Genomic DNA, 18,470 nt, shown 5'->3' with positions numbered 1-18,470 from the left:
GAGATAGTAAAGTACCTAACTCCTGTTGGAAACACCGGTAGACTCTCGTTTATCATCTCAATCTGCATTAGCGTCAAGTAAGATCTGTGACATTCCAAATTCCAGCCCTTGGAGGAGCAGGTGCGGATGAGCTTGGTGGAATCGTATCAGGGCAGTATCAATGTTTTATTTCTTTCATTTCTTTCATTTCTATCAACTACTTATTTGCCCCCTTCTGACGGCCCATTGTTTCAAGGCCGCTGGCTGTCAGTGGCAAGCCACGTATATTGAGCTCCCGTACAAGCAGCACAGCGCTCTCGGGCACATGCCCAAGAAAGTCATCTCCTACCGACTGCCTTGACTGAGGCGAGGAGGATAGAAAGTGGGAGTGCACAAAGTCAAAGCAATGCAATAGTCCGCGGTGTTGACGTAAGCACCGCACTTTGTCCTCATTAAATATCGGCGAGTTCAGTGTTTCCAGTAGCTGGGATAAGACCCCACTGTGAATCCTGGCACCCTTCCGTAGAAGTAGTGCAGCAAGGCATTTATTCGTGTGGCCAATCGAAAGGACCATCTGCAGAAGACCATCGAGAAAGCAAGCCCGTTGCCTAGCGAAACGGACGGAGCTGCTGCGGTCCCAAGGCCCAGACCTGTCAACCAATTCTAAGAGTCTTTCTAGCGCAAGGACTTGTTGATTTTTATGGACTGGCGACGCTCGCTGCGTTGCGATTAGAGCGGCGAGCTCGATAATATCGTCGATACTTAGGATCTCGCTCACGAGCATGGAACCGGAGTCGAGCATCCATAGAATAGAGACAAAGGCGTGGTTTCGGCACAACTGCCTCATCGCTGGCATCGCCTGGGCTCCCATGCCCAGCAGAGTACGGATCATCTGTTCCCTCCTGTGGCAAACAGACAGAACCAGTGGCGTACATCCATAGCCAACATCAGCGTTGACGTCCAGACCCTCCTGTTCAACGATGACTCTCACAAGACATACCAGGTCTCTTCGTACAGTCGCCTTGAAGGCTTCGAGGTTTGGAGGGCGGAGGCCTATGGAGGCACCGCGCCGGACGAGTAGGATCGCTGTTGACTCTTGGTGGCTGACGATCGCTTCCATAAGCGGTGTTTTCTTGGAGGTGTCCGTATTCCCCGGGCCGTCGGGTGGCAGGCCATGATCGAGGAGAAAAGACATGACATTGCCACGCCCCCTCCTAGCTGCCAAGCGCAGAGGGGAGTGGAGGGTCGCGTCGAGATTATACAGGGATAGAGGGTGATATTTCCTGGCATCCTGGCAGCGCTTGAAGTCTGCCCCATTCGCCTTGGCGGTCGCTAAGATTGCCAGGGCGTCACACTCGTCGCGGCTGTGAACAATGGCGTGGAAGACGGAGGAACATCGGTAGTTTCTCGACGTCGTTTCTGTAGAGGATGGGGATGCAGATTTCGCAAAGGCGGCGGCATGAGCGGGAAAGCGACGCTTGGCTGCCGAGCGGGCATAGCTCTGCAATCATGCAGACAAGTTCTTGCGGCAATGAGAGGATCATGGCAAGGTACGGTGGATAGAGCCTTTGTGCTGTTTGTCGGGATGAAGGAGCTGATGGCAACGTGTGGAAGCTTTCAAATCGTCGCGAGTAGAAGGTAGCTGTTCTAGATGCAACAAGGTGTGGATTGAAGGTGTAGAAGGGGGACATTGGCCGGCTGGCAGGATCACCCATCATTTTCAACACGGGATTCCTTGGTGCTTAGCTCAATCGAGAGGAAGGATTGCAGTTTTGGACGAGGCGACAATGCGGCGAAAAAAAGAGTGGTGTCGATCGACTGCCTGGTAGTAGCGGCGCAGCCCGAACAGGACGGTATCTTGTCAGTGGTCTACAAATATCACATCGGCCGTTTGTGCGGAGATCTGATGCCGTGATAGCGCCTAACTGATAGCATTTTTGGGCGGTATAGGTGTTGCCTGGGATGTAAAGTGTAGGAGGATGCAGGTGTGATCGATTGTCAAACGCTTATGGCGGATCTACCTTAAGTCACTGGCTTGTCCAGTGCTGGCCCATTGGACAGACGGTCGAAAAGGCGAGAAAAAAAAAAATAAAAATAAAAAAAAATGAACGAATCAAATCCTTAGCTGTAATCCGTGCTTTTGCAACTTGATTGTAATCACCGACCCCCTTCGTCTTCTACCACGGGAACCTACTATCCATTGGAGGTGGCAAGGAGGTAGCTGGGGCGGGATAAGCCTAGTCAACATTGTCGGCTATTTCCATGGCTAGGCTTCAGCAGAGGGCCAATACTTTCGGAAACACGAGAAGAGGAGGGCCGCAGGATACCCATAGACGCACAACTACACTCAGCCGAGCTCTTCAGGCGCGATTGAACTACATGGCCTAGACTCTTCTTATAACCTTCTGACCTACTTAGTCGTCCTCCGCTCTTTCAAGAACCACCGTGAAGTGCCTCAGAGTATCCGCTTCTTTCACAATTCGGAGACCGCGGCTGATGGTGAGTCGCCGCCCGTAGATGTCGATGAGAGCTTTAGCCACAACGTCCAGCTGATCATTCCCGTAAACTCTTCTTGGGATCGCAAGGCGCATGAACTCAGCCCTCGCGTAGCGATTGTGCCCCGTTGTTGGATCTCGGTCATTCATCAGGGTGCCGATCTCCACGCCTCGCACACCGCTCTCGAGATAAAGCTCCACCGCCAGTATTTGCGCCACGAACTCTTCCCTAGGGACAAGAGGCAGAAAGGCGGCTGCGTCGATGACGATCGCGTGGCCGCCTACTGGCTGCTGGATCGGAATTTTGGCGTCTATGAGCTTGCGGCCGAGCCGCTGGACTTGTCCAACTCGGGAGCGTAGATGATCCGCACAGGTGGCTTCGCCGAGACCTACGGCCAATGCCTCCATGTCTCGGCCAGCCATTCCGCCATACTTTGTGTAGCCCTCAAACAGGATGACGTTTTCAGAGGCACGCTCGAACCAATCCCGGTCTCTCATCGCCAGGAAGCCTCCAATATTCACCATCCCGTCCTTTTTCCCGCTCATGATCATCGCATCCGCATACTGGTACATTTGCGCAATGATTTCTTCAATGGTTTTCTCCGCGTAACCAGGCTCGCGTTGTTGAATGAACCATGCGTTCTCGGAAAACCGTGCGGAGTCGAAAACTACAGGAACGCCGTACGCACGAGCTAGAGCCTTGACGCGGCGCATGTTGCCGATCGAGACCGGCTGCCCGCCGGTCTTGTTGCAGGTGACCGTGACGAGGACGAAAGGGACGTTGTTGGGCTGGGCCGCGAGGATATCCTCAAGCTTCTGGATGTCGAGATTGCCCTTGAAGGGATGGGGTTGGTCGATGCAGAATGCCTTATCAAGGCGCTGCAAAGTGAAGGTATTGAACTAGGAAGTGTTTAGGACCTTTGGCCGGGCATATCAGACAGATCTGACGGATCACCTGACCCGTTGGAGGATAAGATCGATAGAATGCTTGCTTATTGCCATGCATCCAACTCCACCCGAGACCAGGAATACTGCGGGCGCCTCTTGCCGAGTTGATAACCATCTAATACAGTAAAAAAGAGGCGATTGACTCTAAACTGCCAAAAGAGACTCATAACTAGTGCTATATCACGCGTCATTTTACATCAATCTTCACATTCCAATTCAGGTCTGTTAGATACCGTACGACATAGCAGAGCTGGTAGGGTTATACGGGCTTGCCATGACAGAACGGCATAGAGTTGATACGGGCAGGAAATATAGATCAGAGGAAGGTATTCCAATCGCTCACTGTGGTCCTCTAATATTTAAAAGCACAAAGTTTTTGTATAGAAAAGAGTGGTGGATGAATGAAAAGAAAGACGAAAGGCAGAAAAATAATAATAATGTAAGCTAGGTAATATGTAGAGACCTTGAAACACAACCGGGCTTGGCTTTTTCTTTTTCTTTTTTTTTCCTTTTCGTTTCGACTAAGAAGGTGTATGGAAGACCTATCCAGCAGAAACGGGTAGTCGTGTACGGCTGTCAGGGCGCGGAGAGTCACTGACTGCCGGCAATTTTGCTACCTAAGGCAGATATCGTTTCTCATCGCATGTTGGTCCATTTTCCCTCAAGCCCCAGAGCGATCGCGTATCGAGATATCTCGGGAGAAAACCAATATCGCTACGAAGGAACACCGTAGACTGACGTGAGATTTACGGTGTTTTATGGCTTGGAAGGGGTTTCAAACACTACGAATATCGTCGTAGGTTGCTAGCACTGCATTTTGCCCGGATGCTTTTTGTCTTCCTAGCTTCGTCATCAGACAACCAGCAAATAGGGAGAGAACCTCCCCAGACATGGTTCTAGGTGTTGGTTCTGCCGCCTTGGATTTTTAACTCGCTGGCCGGTGTCGGATGGAAATGTGATAAGCAGCTATGATGCTAGGGGGTAGCTTTAGGAGATATGAGAGGACTAGACTTATGAAAAGAGAACTTATTAGAAAGGACAACTTAATATAAAACATATAAATTGCTCACAAAATTGAAGGTTGCTCTCGACCCTTCCCCCCAAGCCCTCACCGAGCGTTCTTAACCAAACCCACAGAACTGCCCGTGACATTATTCAAGTCAACTAGTGTGCAGTTAGGTCAAATATGAGTAAGAGCGCCCACAGGTAGCAAGATTCGACATACCCATAAAAGACTGAAACTGTTCTCGGTTGCAACCGAACTCATCGTTTTGGTTCCGTGAGGCATGTCGACATTCCCAATAAACTCCATACATCGAGCAATGCCACTATTTGGATGTGAATTTCCACTATCAAGACCCGGCTCTTCAATAGACCATCCTAGCCCAGTAGGTTCATCACTCCAGGTATTTCTACCAATATTAGCTTTTGAAGGAATCAGTTCATTCGCCACTGCGAGTCACCTGACTGATTCCCTAAAGAAATACCGTATCTCCATGCATTTCATTACCGGAAGTTTTAGCCATTAACGCGATCGTCTTTTGCGTCTTCGACAAAACTTCGCGCAACATTACCTTCTTGATTTTAATCTTATTGTCATCATCTATAGCACTAGGGACAATCATATCGGTCCACCAAATACGAAGTAAGAGAATGTAAGAATACTCGATCATTCAAATTAAGTTTTGCGTTTTTATGGCTTCTCCATCTGGAATTTCTGGGAGAGTGCTTTACCTCCAGTTGAGATCTTGGAGTTCAGAAGGTTTAATATAACGGGGTTTGCGGCGGACGCTGTAGATGCCGCGAGTTAAGTAGTGACGCATAGTGAGTGATAAGGCATAACTCTATGTACTAACCAAGTGGGTAGTATTTACTATTAAGTACCAAGTCTAGACCGGAAAAAAGTTTAGAAAACCGATGAAGTCGTACACTTCTGACTCTTTTGACATATTTGGACTTGCTTATCTGGCTATATTCGGCGTTTCGGCCAACATTCCAAAAGTGCTTAGCCGAATGACTGGAAGCCGACGAACCTGGGCGGATTGAATAGACCTTACATGGCTGTTATTTCTGTTGGGTTGGTCTAGCCCCGGCTCCCTTCCTAGGGGCTTCATAGAGCATATTGAGTAAGTAAAAGTCCCTAAATGGCTGTTTTCATTTTGCTTGAACAAATTCCACGCCCAGGTTAAGTAAATGGCATTTGATTTGGGCAGTGTAGCGACCGTATCGGGTCCTAGAGGGTGGCACTGACACCCTTACTTTGTCACGAATGTTTTCAAAACAGCATCTTATTAACCAAGCCATTTATGCTTTGCCGCGTAGCCAAGACCTAACCGACCATCCATGAGTGCCAATCATGACATCTGGCTGCCACCCACCCAAGTTAAAGTTTAATTCAACTCCCATCCATCCCTTTCTTTTCTCAAGTTATCACCTTTCAGCATCGAATAGATCCTGGGCTCACCCAGCGACACCATAGCCACCGCACGTTTTGTTTGGGACCTTCTACCCAACTGACATTCTCATCAAATGGCCAGGATGCAAATCGAACCTTGTCCCATGAGCTCACAACCCGCTCAATCTCGGAGTATGGCATGCCAGAACGCCACAGCAAAGGACTGGCAATATCGACCCCCTGATGTCAAGAATGACCAACAGCAAGGATCGACATCCAGGAATGGAGCGGCCAGCCTACCAATCCACGGCCCCGCAGAGATGGCTCCTAAAACAAGCTTTCACTGGAGAGACCGCCGCCCCGCCGTCTACACGTGTCTGCAGCCGGAACATCATTCCTATTTGCCGTCACTACCAACGGGCCCTGTCTATCCTGCCGGCTTAGAAACGCAGAGACAGAACCAACGTGAAAATTGTTGTATGAGCTGGTATGGAGCCTCTCCCGCCGCTGGAGGAGGAACCTCCCAGCCCCAGCAAGCTCAACAATCATCTCCAACGACAGCGTTGTGCCTGCCCAGAGCATCAAATCAGATGCCACCGCCTCTGATAAGTGACGAACCAGGAACGAATCGAATAATATCTGGCGATCAAGCTGGAAAGAAGCCTGGACCAGCGGCGCGTCCGACTCGAGCCGCATATCCCCACCAACGAAGCATGATGTTTATTTGGCGCGCTGAAAATCGTCAAAGTAGTCGGCCGCAGGCGAAGTCCATGCCACGACATGCAACGCACAGCAAAGACACGAATAAAAACCAAGCGTCGAAGGTACCTAATCGGACGGATAGGGTCTCGAAGGTGCCCTTCAATCGAGAGCGTCGGTTTGATCAAGCTGAGCCAACCGCTTTCCCCACGGACTTAAAGCGGGGAGCGATGGAACTCCCTCCTCTCAGAGAGCACTTTCGTGAGGTTTTTGCGAATGCCCTGAATCGCCGATAGGGCGGAGCAGGGTCGTGTACTTTGTAAAACAACCATAACATCGCAACTTTGCTTTGATCGCCTACCTCGAACGTCATTCCTGTCTAGGTCTGCGAACAACCAAGTCCTAACACCTAAGCTCTTTTTACATTATCTATTTGCAGTCCCAATCCGACTGCTCCATGTCTCATTCTAAGCCAGGGGCTATCCTTAAATTGCTGGCATTCAGGTTTACTGTCGGCCTGGCCGGCTGGGCCTCAGATAATTGATTCGGTCCCTTTGAGCGGAGCAAGAATTGCTTTCTACGGGAGATCGCCAGTTTGTTGTGCCGAGATCTTATCGTTCAATCTTTCCACTATCGGACGGCAGTGAACCAAAATGAAAAATGGTGATCGTTTGGAATCTAATGCCCAATGCAGGTGCTGCATAGTCGCCAATTAGAGTCTCTGACATGGTTGACCCTGGCTCTGCTGGAGTTCGCCCGCATTAAAGATCTTCTCGTCTAAGAGCTCTGGGTTCAAACTCGTCGGGCTACCGTCGGATTGCGACAGCGTTTGCTAGACAGCAGCACAGGCAGAGACCATAGTCGGGGGAAGGGTTCCGGCAGCGCCGAGAGATGTCGCTCTCAGAACACAAGCGCACATGTGCCCTCCACAGTGTAGAGACTCGGGATAGCCCCCCCCCATCTGACTGCGAAAACCTGAGTGCTTGTCCGCCAACAGTCTCTCTTTTCTTCAACCGTCACTAGTAGAAATCCGAATAGCATAGAACAGAGCGCGCTTGATGGCTCCCATGCAAGAATTTAGCTTAACTCTCGGGTCTCCCCTAAAATCTTTGGTAGTCATATTCGCCCTCTTGTGATGGATATCTGTTCCATGGCCGCATACGTCGTTCCAGGGTGTCATGAGCCTCCCCAATCGGAAAATATCTGGGCTGCCAATTGGGCTTCGGAGACCGATGTAAGCCGGCGGAAGCCCGGGGCCCCGGCTCAAGGGAGCAATGCAAGGGAAGGGAAAACGCAGCTAGTTAGCTGCTCGGAAGCCGGTCGGACTACGAAGATCTAAGGGCTACCACGTATATAAGGAAAAACGCACACATAGCAAGTAAGGCAAGAATCATGACCGTCATACCTTGTTACCTACCTGCACGCGGCTCCGTAGCAGCTTGACCTCTTCACTCTCTTCCACACCTTTTACAACTGACACAGGGCCGGATGGTGAATTCGAGTGCCTGCCTTGCGATTCCTACCTTGTCTGCCAAGGCGCCAATAGTGTCTGCTTCCTAAACGTGACCGCATCACTATGCGGCCTGGACTCCGCGAAAAACCGATTCCCTTGATTATCGACAACGATGGCAAATGGTCTCGAGATCTCTACAATCACGTGAGCAGTTATACATGCACATAGCCCTTTCGTCGCCGGGACTCCCCCAACCTCGCGCATCATGCACGTCTCTGCCCCTATACTCCGGCATCGAGCCACAGTGTGTCCACTTTTGCCTTGAGGGTTGCTCTTAGTGTTGTCTTCGTTGCCATATGATGAAAATCCAACATCTGATACTCCTAGGCAACCATCAGGGTCGCCCGTGGTTAGAAGCACACCGCGTAGTGCTCAAACTGTGGAAGTCTCCTCTTTTTTTTTCAGCGTGACGCCAAAAGCTGTGCCACCCTAGTGCCATAGTCCAACAAGGCCTTTTTTCGGTGTTTATTTCGATGCTCTGGTTATCTCTGTAGATAGATAAAAGTGGTCCAACAAGCGTCCCACCCATTGATGTTGGGCTTGAAGTAGAGAGCATAGCGAATATCCCAAGCGCATCCGGCTGATCCTGGGGAGGCCTTGAACGGATACACACGGGAGTGTCACTATACGAAAGTCCTCAAATCTGAATACCAAAGGCACCTCACCCTCATAGGAGAGGTATTCCCTCAGCTGTTGTAGAATTGCGCAGTGATGCTGGGTATACTTGAAAAAACAAGGTTATTGTCATGGTGAGAGCGCCGTAGGGGTTTATACCTATGTGACTCCATCTAGGACTTTCAAACTTGGAATCTAGGACTTTGTGATGTGACCCTGAAGTAAGGGAGGAGCTCCCAATTATTCCAACACTAGCGAACCTAGAGATTCTATGTCGAAGACGGCCGGATTGAGCGTATGGCCGCCGACTAGCAGTCCAATTTCCAGACATCCAGATCATTTCACTTGCCAAAGTTGTCTTGCTTCCGAATGCTTCTTGCCCTTCAACCAGGATGGTCTTGAGCCTTCCGACTGCTACATCGCCACCGACAATCATATTATCGCAAGTTATAACTCTGTCGAACGGATCGTGCATTGCTGGAGTATGGAGACGCCATTCTTTTCCGGGAAGGGAGTGATGAGATGACCTTTTCAGATTTCTGGTAGACGTGTAGTTAGAAGCAGCGAGCACACTTTAACTCGGGTGGGACAAGAAGAAAAGTCAGGCAGACTAATATCCCGCCTGGAAGACACAGCTCGCAGACCATGATACGTGATCCACTAGACTCAATGCCCCCTCTCTCTTTTGTTTGTCCTTTTCGGACGTCCTTCAAGATGCGTAGCGCTAACTTTAGACTGGGCGTTGAAGAGACGTTGTCAAGACATGCGCGGAGCACAGTACTCAGCCAACAGATACCTTACGTTGTTGCTTGGAAAATGCGTGTGCCTATTGTTGATGTTAATGACGCCACCAAGAGGAGTTGCCGAGCCCAATATAAAAGAAAACATTGATAGACACATAACAGCATTAAAACTCAATGCTGTAAAACACCATAACCTTAATATAAGCTTCTATGGCGGCAGCCATAGAGACTCAATGGAAAGATGAGTCTTGTCGTATAGGATGCCACGTTTCCTTTTCCTCAGAGAGGATATATGCCCTGGCCTCCTTCACTGATTTGCCATCGACACCTTCATTTCATCCTCCTTTTTCTTTCTCAAACTGGCCACAATACGAAGAGTCGCGATCCTCGCCGGCAGCGATAAGGGCAAAGACAACTGGTACGCCGACACAAGGGCAGAAATCACGCCCATGACCTCCTGCGAGAGACAAAAGTTCCAGAGGGAACTTAAACAAGCCGGCCTCTTTGGCCTTGGAGACGGGCCCCTTTGACAACCTGGACGATAGAATGCTGGTCACTGCCGTTCTCTTTCACATCGGTCTCGTTAGGAGCACGGCAAATGAAGCCCAACGTGAATACCTCAACGACGAGCAAGAGTAAATTGAGGAGATAGCAAACAGGCTATCTCAAGGCGAAGAGGTCGATGACTATGAACCCTTCCTCAACACTCTCGGCACATGTACGCAGTGGCTGAAGGAACTGTTGGATCTGGTGGAGGATCTGCAGCCTCAACGACGAGGATGAGGACGGTTATTCAGGCCGGAGTCGATGGCAAAGTTCTGGGTAAAAAGCTGGATTGTCAGGGGGAAGGGGCTTGGGAAGCTGGAAAGGGCATACATTTAAAAAGTCTTGCAGGAGGAACACTTGATTTGATTCACAATAAATCCGAACACAATGGCGTGTGCCTATCCAGTGGCCGATTTTTAACAGGTGCCAATTATTCTCGGCTTTGATAAGAGAACTATTAGCAGCCGCTTAGAGATGAAGGTGGGCTTCTAAGAAGCGGTCTGTGGGAATAGGACACGTCGAGTATAATTTCAAACACCCCTTTCTGAGCAGATTGACGTCCTCATTCTCCAAAAAAGGCCACAGGGCTATAACTATACTCTCTTTTGACGTATTGCAATACCCTAAACTTAGCCATTCGTTCCTTGCTTTCTAGTACTGCTAACTATGTTTGCTTCTACCGGGGCAGCCAGGAGTGCCGTAAACGCCACCAACCATCCAAAGAATGACATCAGCAAACCACCAGACTCCACCGCCACCAAGAGTGAGTAGCTTAAAAAGGGCTAGAGGCCAATGGTGTGCGTAGAACTGGTCTATTCCGAGCCAGCCCAGTAAAAATGACAGGATCATGGCTGTCCGCTCTTGCTGGTACCTAACATTTGCCAGTGGTTGGGCTCCCATCGGAACCTCCCCACGATCTCTTGGCCAGGTCGAAAGGCTTCACACCCGCTATCATGGTGCTCTATTAGCGTTTAGGGTACCAATATCTGTACCTCCAACTCACCGAATGTGGCGTACGTCATGGTGCCGGCCAGGACCATCGTCAAATAAGCCCAAAGAGCCAGCTTCCAGTGTCGGCGTACAAGATAGATAGCGGCTTTCGCTGGGTTTTGCGCGGCAACCCTTCTCGAAGCCGCTGATTCGGAATGTTCACGTTGCATTGAGATTGGGAAGGCCTAGTGGTGCGTCGGAAAGTAGGAACGAATGAATGATGCGGTAGGCTGAGCCTGAAAAGAAGAAGCAGGGACATTTCTATGCCCAAACAAAAGCCGAGTAACCAGTGGGTAGATTGCAAGCTACATAAAGTAACTTATTAAGTGATGAAAGTTTGCCCTGATGGCAATCCGGCCTATAACAGAGAGCTCGGGCATCCGAAAGATTCATTCCGTAGATGGGGATCATACGTCAGATATTGGCCCTTCACCCCATACGTAGCAGGCCTCGCTTTAGCTCAAACAAGATTCCATGGTGATTGACTAAAAATATACTCATGAATGTCGAGCAGCGCCTGGGTCCATATCGGCTTTACCAGTCATCTTTGGTGAATCTTCGCGGATAATCAAGCTATGGACTTTCATAGTCATGAGCACAGATATCTTCACCTTCCCACCAATGGTCTATTGGCGGGTCCATTCCTCGGGTGACGCTGCCCAACATAATCGAGTCTCCCATCGAGAAGCTCGATATATTAAGATACAAGACATGGCCTCTATAGAAGGGGTATCGGATCGGGCAGCGCGAGACTGGCCTCATCCTTTGTATATCTGTTCGGATTGACCATAATACGTCGTTTTATCCCTCAGAGGTTGCGTGGCTTTACCTCAAGCCTTTAGTTAGTCAATCGCCATCATCATCGTGACCGTGGGTAGCAAGTGTAACGAGAAGAAAACGATTAACCACCGAACATGAGCGAGCCTATACATAGTAGGCCACATTTGGACAGCTGACAAAAGGCCACCTATCCGTACCGGGGTATTTAACAAAGAGAGACGGGAAATCCGAGAATAGTATAAGAACAGCATTGAACCTCTCTAAGCGTATGGAGATCTGGACCTCGTATATTTGTGACAAACGATAATGAAACTGATACTCAGTCTCTTCTCTGTTTCCCTTGTCAGCGCCGCTTGCACCCTCGACTATGCCAGCTGGATCCCTCGTGATGGGGACACATTTGCCCAAGATGTCGGGCAAGCTTTGCCCGGTCTCGATTACGGGGAAGTCGAGGCGCTCAATTCCGGTATTAACATAAACAAGATTTACCCCGGAAGGACATACAAGATCCCATATGACGCCAGTATGGAGATCGTTCCCCCAGCTGCATGGTCAGGCGACTGCCCTAGGACCCTGCAGCTGAACCAAGATGCACATTCAAAACAAGCAGGCTCGCCTACTTCTCATGCTGTGAGCAGAAGCAGCTTGGATTCGACGGCCACGTCTACAGGGCTTTATAGTACGACAAATCCATCCAAGGCACCGACCGAAACGGATACTTCTGGAGATTTATTCAGTATCAGCTTACCCGAGGGCTTGAAGCCCACAGGCACGAAGCCCACAGGCACCCAGTCGACCATCACAGCGTCGGATGCCTCCACCCCCGACTCTGCAACAACAGCAACTGGCTCTCATTCTATACACGCACCGGCGGCAACAGGCACCGGTAGTCCGCTCGTTTGTTGGAAAGAAACCCACCCCGAAGCAGCAAAATTCAGTTCAAGCAAAGAGTCCAGGGTCAATTTCATAGAGTCGTTTTGTAAGCGGCTCGATACTTTCAAGATCAACGCCCAGCATCCCATAGAAGAGGTACCATACGATGACGTCTGGATCGGGATGCAGATGCTACCGTCCTGCACTGACGACGCCATCGGACCAGATCATAGCAATGCGTGCCGTGAGGTTCTAGAAAACATCAATGACAAATGCAACGAGGCGGGGGGTGTTTTTCAGACGGAATGTATCTTATATTACTTTGTAAAGCTTGGGACATAACCGAAGCGGTCGCCGAAATCGGTAACGGCAAGGTGCTCTGCCCACGTTAGTTGCAGCTCTAGGAAGTCACATCCATCGCCAGACATCTCAATGGGTACAGTACAATTATTCACTACAAAAAGGGATAAATACTCAGCCACTATGTGCATCAATCGGAGAGGCCTAGCGGACTTGGCATGGTTGGAAGTCGCAGCCACGATGTTGCTTATCGATGGTGCCCGCAATTACGTCGTAATTCGCTTAGACCACGTGACGACTTATCGCCCGCAAAAGGCGGCCCGTGAAATCGTGTGCGCGACGCCTGATAAGTGCGTTTGATAAGTCCCCCGCAACTTATCTAGCTCCGGACGGAAAAACGACACCACAGAGAAAGGCCTCGATCGACCGAGATGGCCGCAGACGACTCGTACACGGCCGCAGACGAGCGCGCCCGCGCCGCCCGGAGGGCGGGCCTCCAGGCGAAGAAGGACGAACAGCCGGCGAACACGGCGCGGAGTTACGCTGCGAAGCAGCGGGAGTGGAAGGCGCGTCCTCCCCGGCCGCCCCCCTCTCTTCCCCTTTCCCTTCCCTCTTTTTACGCAGGAGCCCCATGGACGGCTAACAGACGAAAACCTATAGGCCTGGTGCCGTACGCCCCGGGCTGCGGCAGACGGCTCACTCTATAGCTGGCCCGACGGCGAGCTCGTAACGCCGGACAAGCTAGCGGCGTGGCTCAAAGAGGATATCCTCTTACGACGCGTAGCGCCGCCGCAGAAGAAGCCACGGGTACGGGGTAGGGGTAAGGGTAAGGGTAAGGGCAAAGGCAAGGCGGTACAGTTACGGCAGCAGCTTGAACAGGAGCAGCTCGAGGCCGCGGCCCTGGCAGAGGCCGAAAGCCTAGCCGAAGCCCTAGAGGTCCCCCTGGCCGAGGCCGCCGAGCTGCTCGCGGACGACCGCGAGGGCTACGTGCCACCCACGGCCCTTGCGCCGGCTGCAGCAGACCTTGCCGAAGGATCTCTGCTTACGAAGGGCACTATCGACGCCTATATCGCGGCCGTTATCGAGCTCTGGCGGCTCCAGGTGGCCCACGGTAACGCGAACACGGAGAACCCCGGGGCGCCGCCGTACGGGGCTTCCTTGAGCAACGAGGCCGGCAGCGGGGATGCACGACCGCGCCTCCTTTAAAGACCGCGGAACCGACGGGATCCAGGCCGGCTATTCGCACGATGAATGGCTCCGGATCCAGGATCTCCTTCTCAGCGGGGCCGCATACATGCCGCAAAACCTCCGTACACGAGTCGACCTCCTATTCGGCCACTACTACCTCCTACGAGGGGAGAACCGCCGTAAGATGGAGCTTGCAGACCTGTCCCTACTCGACTATCCGTCTTCAGAAGGCCCGACCCCCTGTGGCTGCCTCGTGACCCTTCTGCGAGACGGTAAGCTGAACAAGACGGCAAAGAAAGAGTTCATGGGCGCCCTCCGGCATAAGGACCCCTTGCTCTGTACGCAAGGGGCTCTGGCACAGCTCTTCTTCTGGCGCTGGCACGTCGCCGGCGAGTCGCCCCCGTCCTTCCGGCGCCGCCAGGACTGGTATCGGATCAAGGTCCTTGTTGGACGGGACCGCGAGCAGGAGCTCTCGTACCCGACGCAGCTACAAGAGACCTGGCGCATCTTCGGCGCCGCTGGCCTTGTCGCGTCAAAGAAGACTCACCTCCCGCGCAGGGTAGGCGCCCAGGACGCTGAGACCCACGGCAGGTCGCTCGCCCAGATCTCGCAGGCCGGCCGCTGGAACCAGAGCGTGCTCTGCCAGGCCTATCTTACGCACCTACCGCGCCAGTTCATGCGTATCGTCGCCGGCTTCTCGGCGTCACCGGGGGACTACTTCCTCGCGCGTGCGGCTAATGAACCCCCGTACGTCTTACAAAAGCAGCTCTGGCCGTGGATCGAGGAGTGGGAGCCTCGCTTTGAGGCGCGCGCGCGCCGGCAGTGCTGGGCAGAAGGCGGCCTCGACGACGACGACCTAGCCGCCGACGGCTTCCTTAAGCTTATGCGACGCCTGCGCATAGTGCTCTTACAGGACCTGGCTGTCTTGCAGCCTCGCTACCCGTCGCTGCCCTTCTTCGCCCACGCCCCTTTTAATGGGCCCGAATGGGACGAGTTCGCCGTCGCCGTTCGCTCCGACGCGGCAGGGGCTACGGAGCCGTTAAGCCTGCTCGTACAACGCGCGCTGCCAGAGCTAAGCGGCGTGTTAGAGAGCACGCGCGAGGCCCTCTTACAGAATAACCAGCGACTCGCCATCCGGTTAGAGGCCCGGCTAGAGGGAATTCAGGGCGGTCTCGATTCCCTGCTCCAGGGCAAGGTCCCAATCACCTTTACCGGCCACTTTGGAGCCGGGCCAGCAGCGTCGCTGGCGCCGGCGCCGGCGCCGTCGACAGCCCCTACCTTGAACTTCAATACGGCTCCGGCTCCGGCTCCAGAGCTTCCAGTACCAGGTATGCCCGTCGTTGCAACCCTGGCCAAGGTCTTTACAGTGCGGGACGCCTGGAAGGAGTGGGAGGAAGGGATTGCAGGTCAGCCGGCTGTACGGGTGCTAGAAGAGACGTGGGGAAGCCGCTGGCGCCCGGGGAACGGGATCAGGGTGCAGTTCTGTCGCCGGAAGGTGATCTGGGACGAGCTCTTGGCCCGCACGGCGTCCGGCAAGAGCGAGGAGGAGGCAGTTGCAGAGCTAGAGCTCTTACGCGCCGGCCGGAGCTTGAACCGGCTCGTCGACGAGCTCAAACAGCGCCGCCAGCGGGGCCAGGGCCAGGGCCGGATACGGGTACAGGTAGGGACCCCCGTGCCCGATGACCCAGACCCGGGACCAAGGCCGACTCGGGGCCAGGGCCATCGGGGGCGCTGGGCTCGGCTAGGGAGGAGGCGGACCGCCCCTCGTCGACGGTAAGCTGGCCGTCAGGTAGGATCTTTATATATTTGTATAGCGGTAACTAGTCCGTATATATCTATCTATCTAGAAGGCGTATTTTTTTTTTTTTTTTAAAAGATTAAGGAGCAGTAGGATCAGCGCATTGCTATGTCGTAGTCCTTGCAGCGAAGCCTGGCCCCCCCAGCCGCTGCACACGCAAATATCTCAGCGCCCGCTCGCCTATATAGCGTCGCTCTTGAACCAAACGGACCGCCAGAGCGTAGCAGTCCTCCAGCCCTGGAATTGCATCGATTTGGCTCCTAACCGTCGAGATATTCGCGTGCGCGGCGCCGGGCACTTATCAGATGGTAGTTGTGTAATCACATACGATTTCCCGAAATTACTCCGCAAAACGACCCCACGATAAGTTCTGCTTATCTTGACGCTGGTGTACCGGCTGAGAAACTCGTTCTCGGGATGCCCATCTACGGTCGTTCGTTCCAGGGAACTGCAGGACTCGGTGAACCATTCGTCGATGTGGGCTTCGGCAGCTGGGAGAAGGGCGTCTGGGACTACAACGCGCTGCCCAAGGACGGGGCTGTGCCGGGCTTCGACCCCGTGGCCCATGGGCATTACAGCTACGATGCCACTACACGCGAGCTCATATCCTTTGATCCGCCGGAGGCTGTGCAGCAGAAAGTCGCCTATCTGAAGCAACTGGGCTTGGGTGGGGCCATGTTCTGGGAGGCTTCCGCCGACAAGAGCGGATCGGCATCGCTCCTCGAGACGAGCTTCCAATCGCTAGAGGTGCTTGACAACACCGACAACTGGCTTCACTATCCTAACTCGAAGTACAGAAACATCGCTTCCGGTATGGAGGAAGGGGCGTCCTGATCGGCGAGCCAATCATTATGTAGGATGGGATGTCGAGATTCGAAATGCAATGCTCTTAGGAAAGCTGGGTAGAAAGGCAAACGCAGAATCATCAATAATACACGCAAAGTGGCGGCCAATATCCACGCTTAGAACTAGATCTAGATCTAGCACACCATATCAATATCAGAAACAACGGCACGGCGACGTCTTCAACCCCGCTTATGATTTCGGCAATGCACTAGACTTCGGTCATGATCTGCTAGGCTATAGCATTTGGGTTATGAGAGCCAGCCCGGAAGCATCATGATTTTCTAGGGCTGTCTAACTCGAGCTAGCCTCACCAATGAGTGATTCTCTTACCAAACTTGATACGGACATCAAACAAGCGCAGATGAAGAAGTCATTTGCTGACGTCCGCCTGCCAAAGACGCGAGTGGTGGGTCCGCCCCGGAGGTTGGACAACGATTTTGTCCTTTTCGGCCGTCAGCGTACCGGCTGTGCTTCAATACCCTTCCAATCCTCCCCGAATACTTTCGGACCTTCTTCGCCTCAGTAATATCATCCAGGAGTCAAGGAACTTGTCTGAGGGCCTAGATCAACCAAATTACCGATCTCATCCAGGAGTCAATGGATTCATCTGAGGGCTTAGAACAACTGATCTTGTATACCTAAGAGGAAACGGCATAGAGATGAATTTAGGAAGTACAGCCGGAAACGTGATTTCCGACAATATCCCCCGCGGTCAGTGTAGCAGCTAGCCAAGTGCTCTATTTCCCGACCTCCCTTTCTCAACAATAGGGGGGGGCATGAAGCGGTCTGAAGCCCCGCGCCTGTTGCTGAAATCAAGTAGGCGGGGAACTAGATCTGGGCATCGTAGTTATGCATCCTACCTACGTTGCTTTGCGGCGCTGGCAACCCCACCGGAGCAAAGAGTTCTAGAACACAGCATAGTCTATTCCAACTTTATCGTAGTGGGCGCCACTGCGGCAAGAACGGCAGCTATGATGGGAGGAATCAGCTCGACGCTCTTTTTCGGCCCAAAGGTCGGGGTCCTTCGCGGCAGGATGCAGATGCTTCATCCTAACCGATCCAGACCTCCAGGGCCTGCTTGCACCCGTGGCTCAGCTTCTGGCCATTGTTCATCCCGGACAGCCTTTTGTTGCATATGCCTCTACCCAGACTTTCACAAGAGTGTGTACCATAAGAGTCAGAGTGGTGTTACAGATCTGTTACAGGTTCGGCAGGTCTTGTATCACACCCTCGCCTCGTCGAATATAATGAGGACGAGGAAGGACGAAGACGAGGAGGGAGGGGTCAATGAATAATCTATTCTTCTCGATCTTGAGATCATCATTTCGTCTTGACTTACCACCCTCGTATCCGACACCTTTTGAGAGGCGCTGAATGGGGGACGGGTGAGCGAACTCTGGTCTACCCTCCAGCAAACATAGTCCCAAGAGAGTTGAGGCACGCCATCGTCATATCTTTCGATCCCGGCACTTCACTTTCCCGGGTTCGCGAATTCCGCTGCAGCTAGCTCCAAGCCTCTTCATCACCAGAGCAAACGATTGACTTGTTTCAGGATCATACATACTGTCTGCAGCCCCCAAGCACATAACGTCCTGGATAAATGAGGCCAAAATAGAACGATGAAAGTCTTGATAGGTCAAGGCGTTCTGGCCACGGCGAGACTTCACTGCGATGGCGCTGAAAAGTGATACGTACCATATGATATGTGGCGGGGTCCGAAAGTTTCCAGCGCGCATGACTGATTAAACAAAGGATTTGGACT

General features: G+C 52.4%; 2 protein-coding genes across 2 annotated transcripts; one reads left to right on the top strand and one right to left on the bottom strand.

The window, feature by feature from the left end:
• Window positions 1-196: 196 nt before the first annotated feature.
• MRS44_018166 (uncharacterized protein) lies at window positions 197-3,537 on the bottom strand (the record flags this gene model as incomplete). Its single annotated transcript, XM_065616364.1, has 3 exons — window positions 197-1,480; window positions 2,421-3,374; window positions 3,430-3,537. 3 exons carry the CDS (start codon window positions 3,535-3,537, stop codon window positions 197-199), a joined length of 2,346 nt encoding a protein of 781 aa, XP_065472436.1.
• Window positions 3,538-12,009: 8,472 nt separating this feature from the next.
• On the top strand, window positions 12,010-16,696 carry MRS44_018165 (uncharacterized protein; the record flags this gene model as incomplete). Its single annotated transcript, XM_065616363.1, has 7 exons — window positions 12,010-12,820; window positions 12,907-12,963; window positions 13,019-13,226; window positions 13,286-13,546; window positions 13,584-13,987; window positions 14,055-15,724; window positions 16,175-16,696. The coding sequence occupies 7 exons, from the start codon at window positions 12,010-12,012 to the stop codon at window positions 16,694-16,696; spliced, it is 3,933 nt and encodes a 1,310-aa protein (XP_065472435.1).
• Window positions 16,697-18,470: the final 1,774 nt, after the last annotated feature.

The sequence above is a fragment of the Fusarium solani genome, assembly GCF_023522795.1.
Source record: "Fusarium solani strain SB1 chromosome Unknown bctg00000015, whole genome shotgun sequence".
In the NCBI taxonomy this organism is placed as follows: Eukaryota; Fungi; Ascomycota; class Sordariomycetes; order Hypocreales; family Nectriaceae; genus Fusarium; species Fusarium solani.
This window is presented reverse-complemented; position numbering and strand designations above follow the sequence as displayed.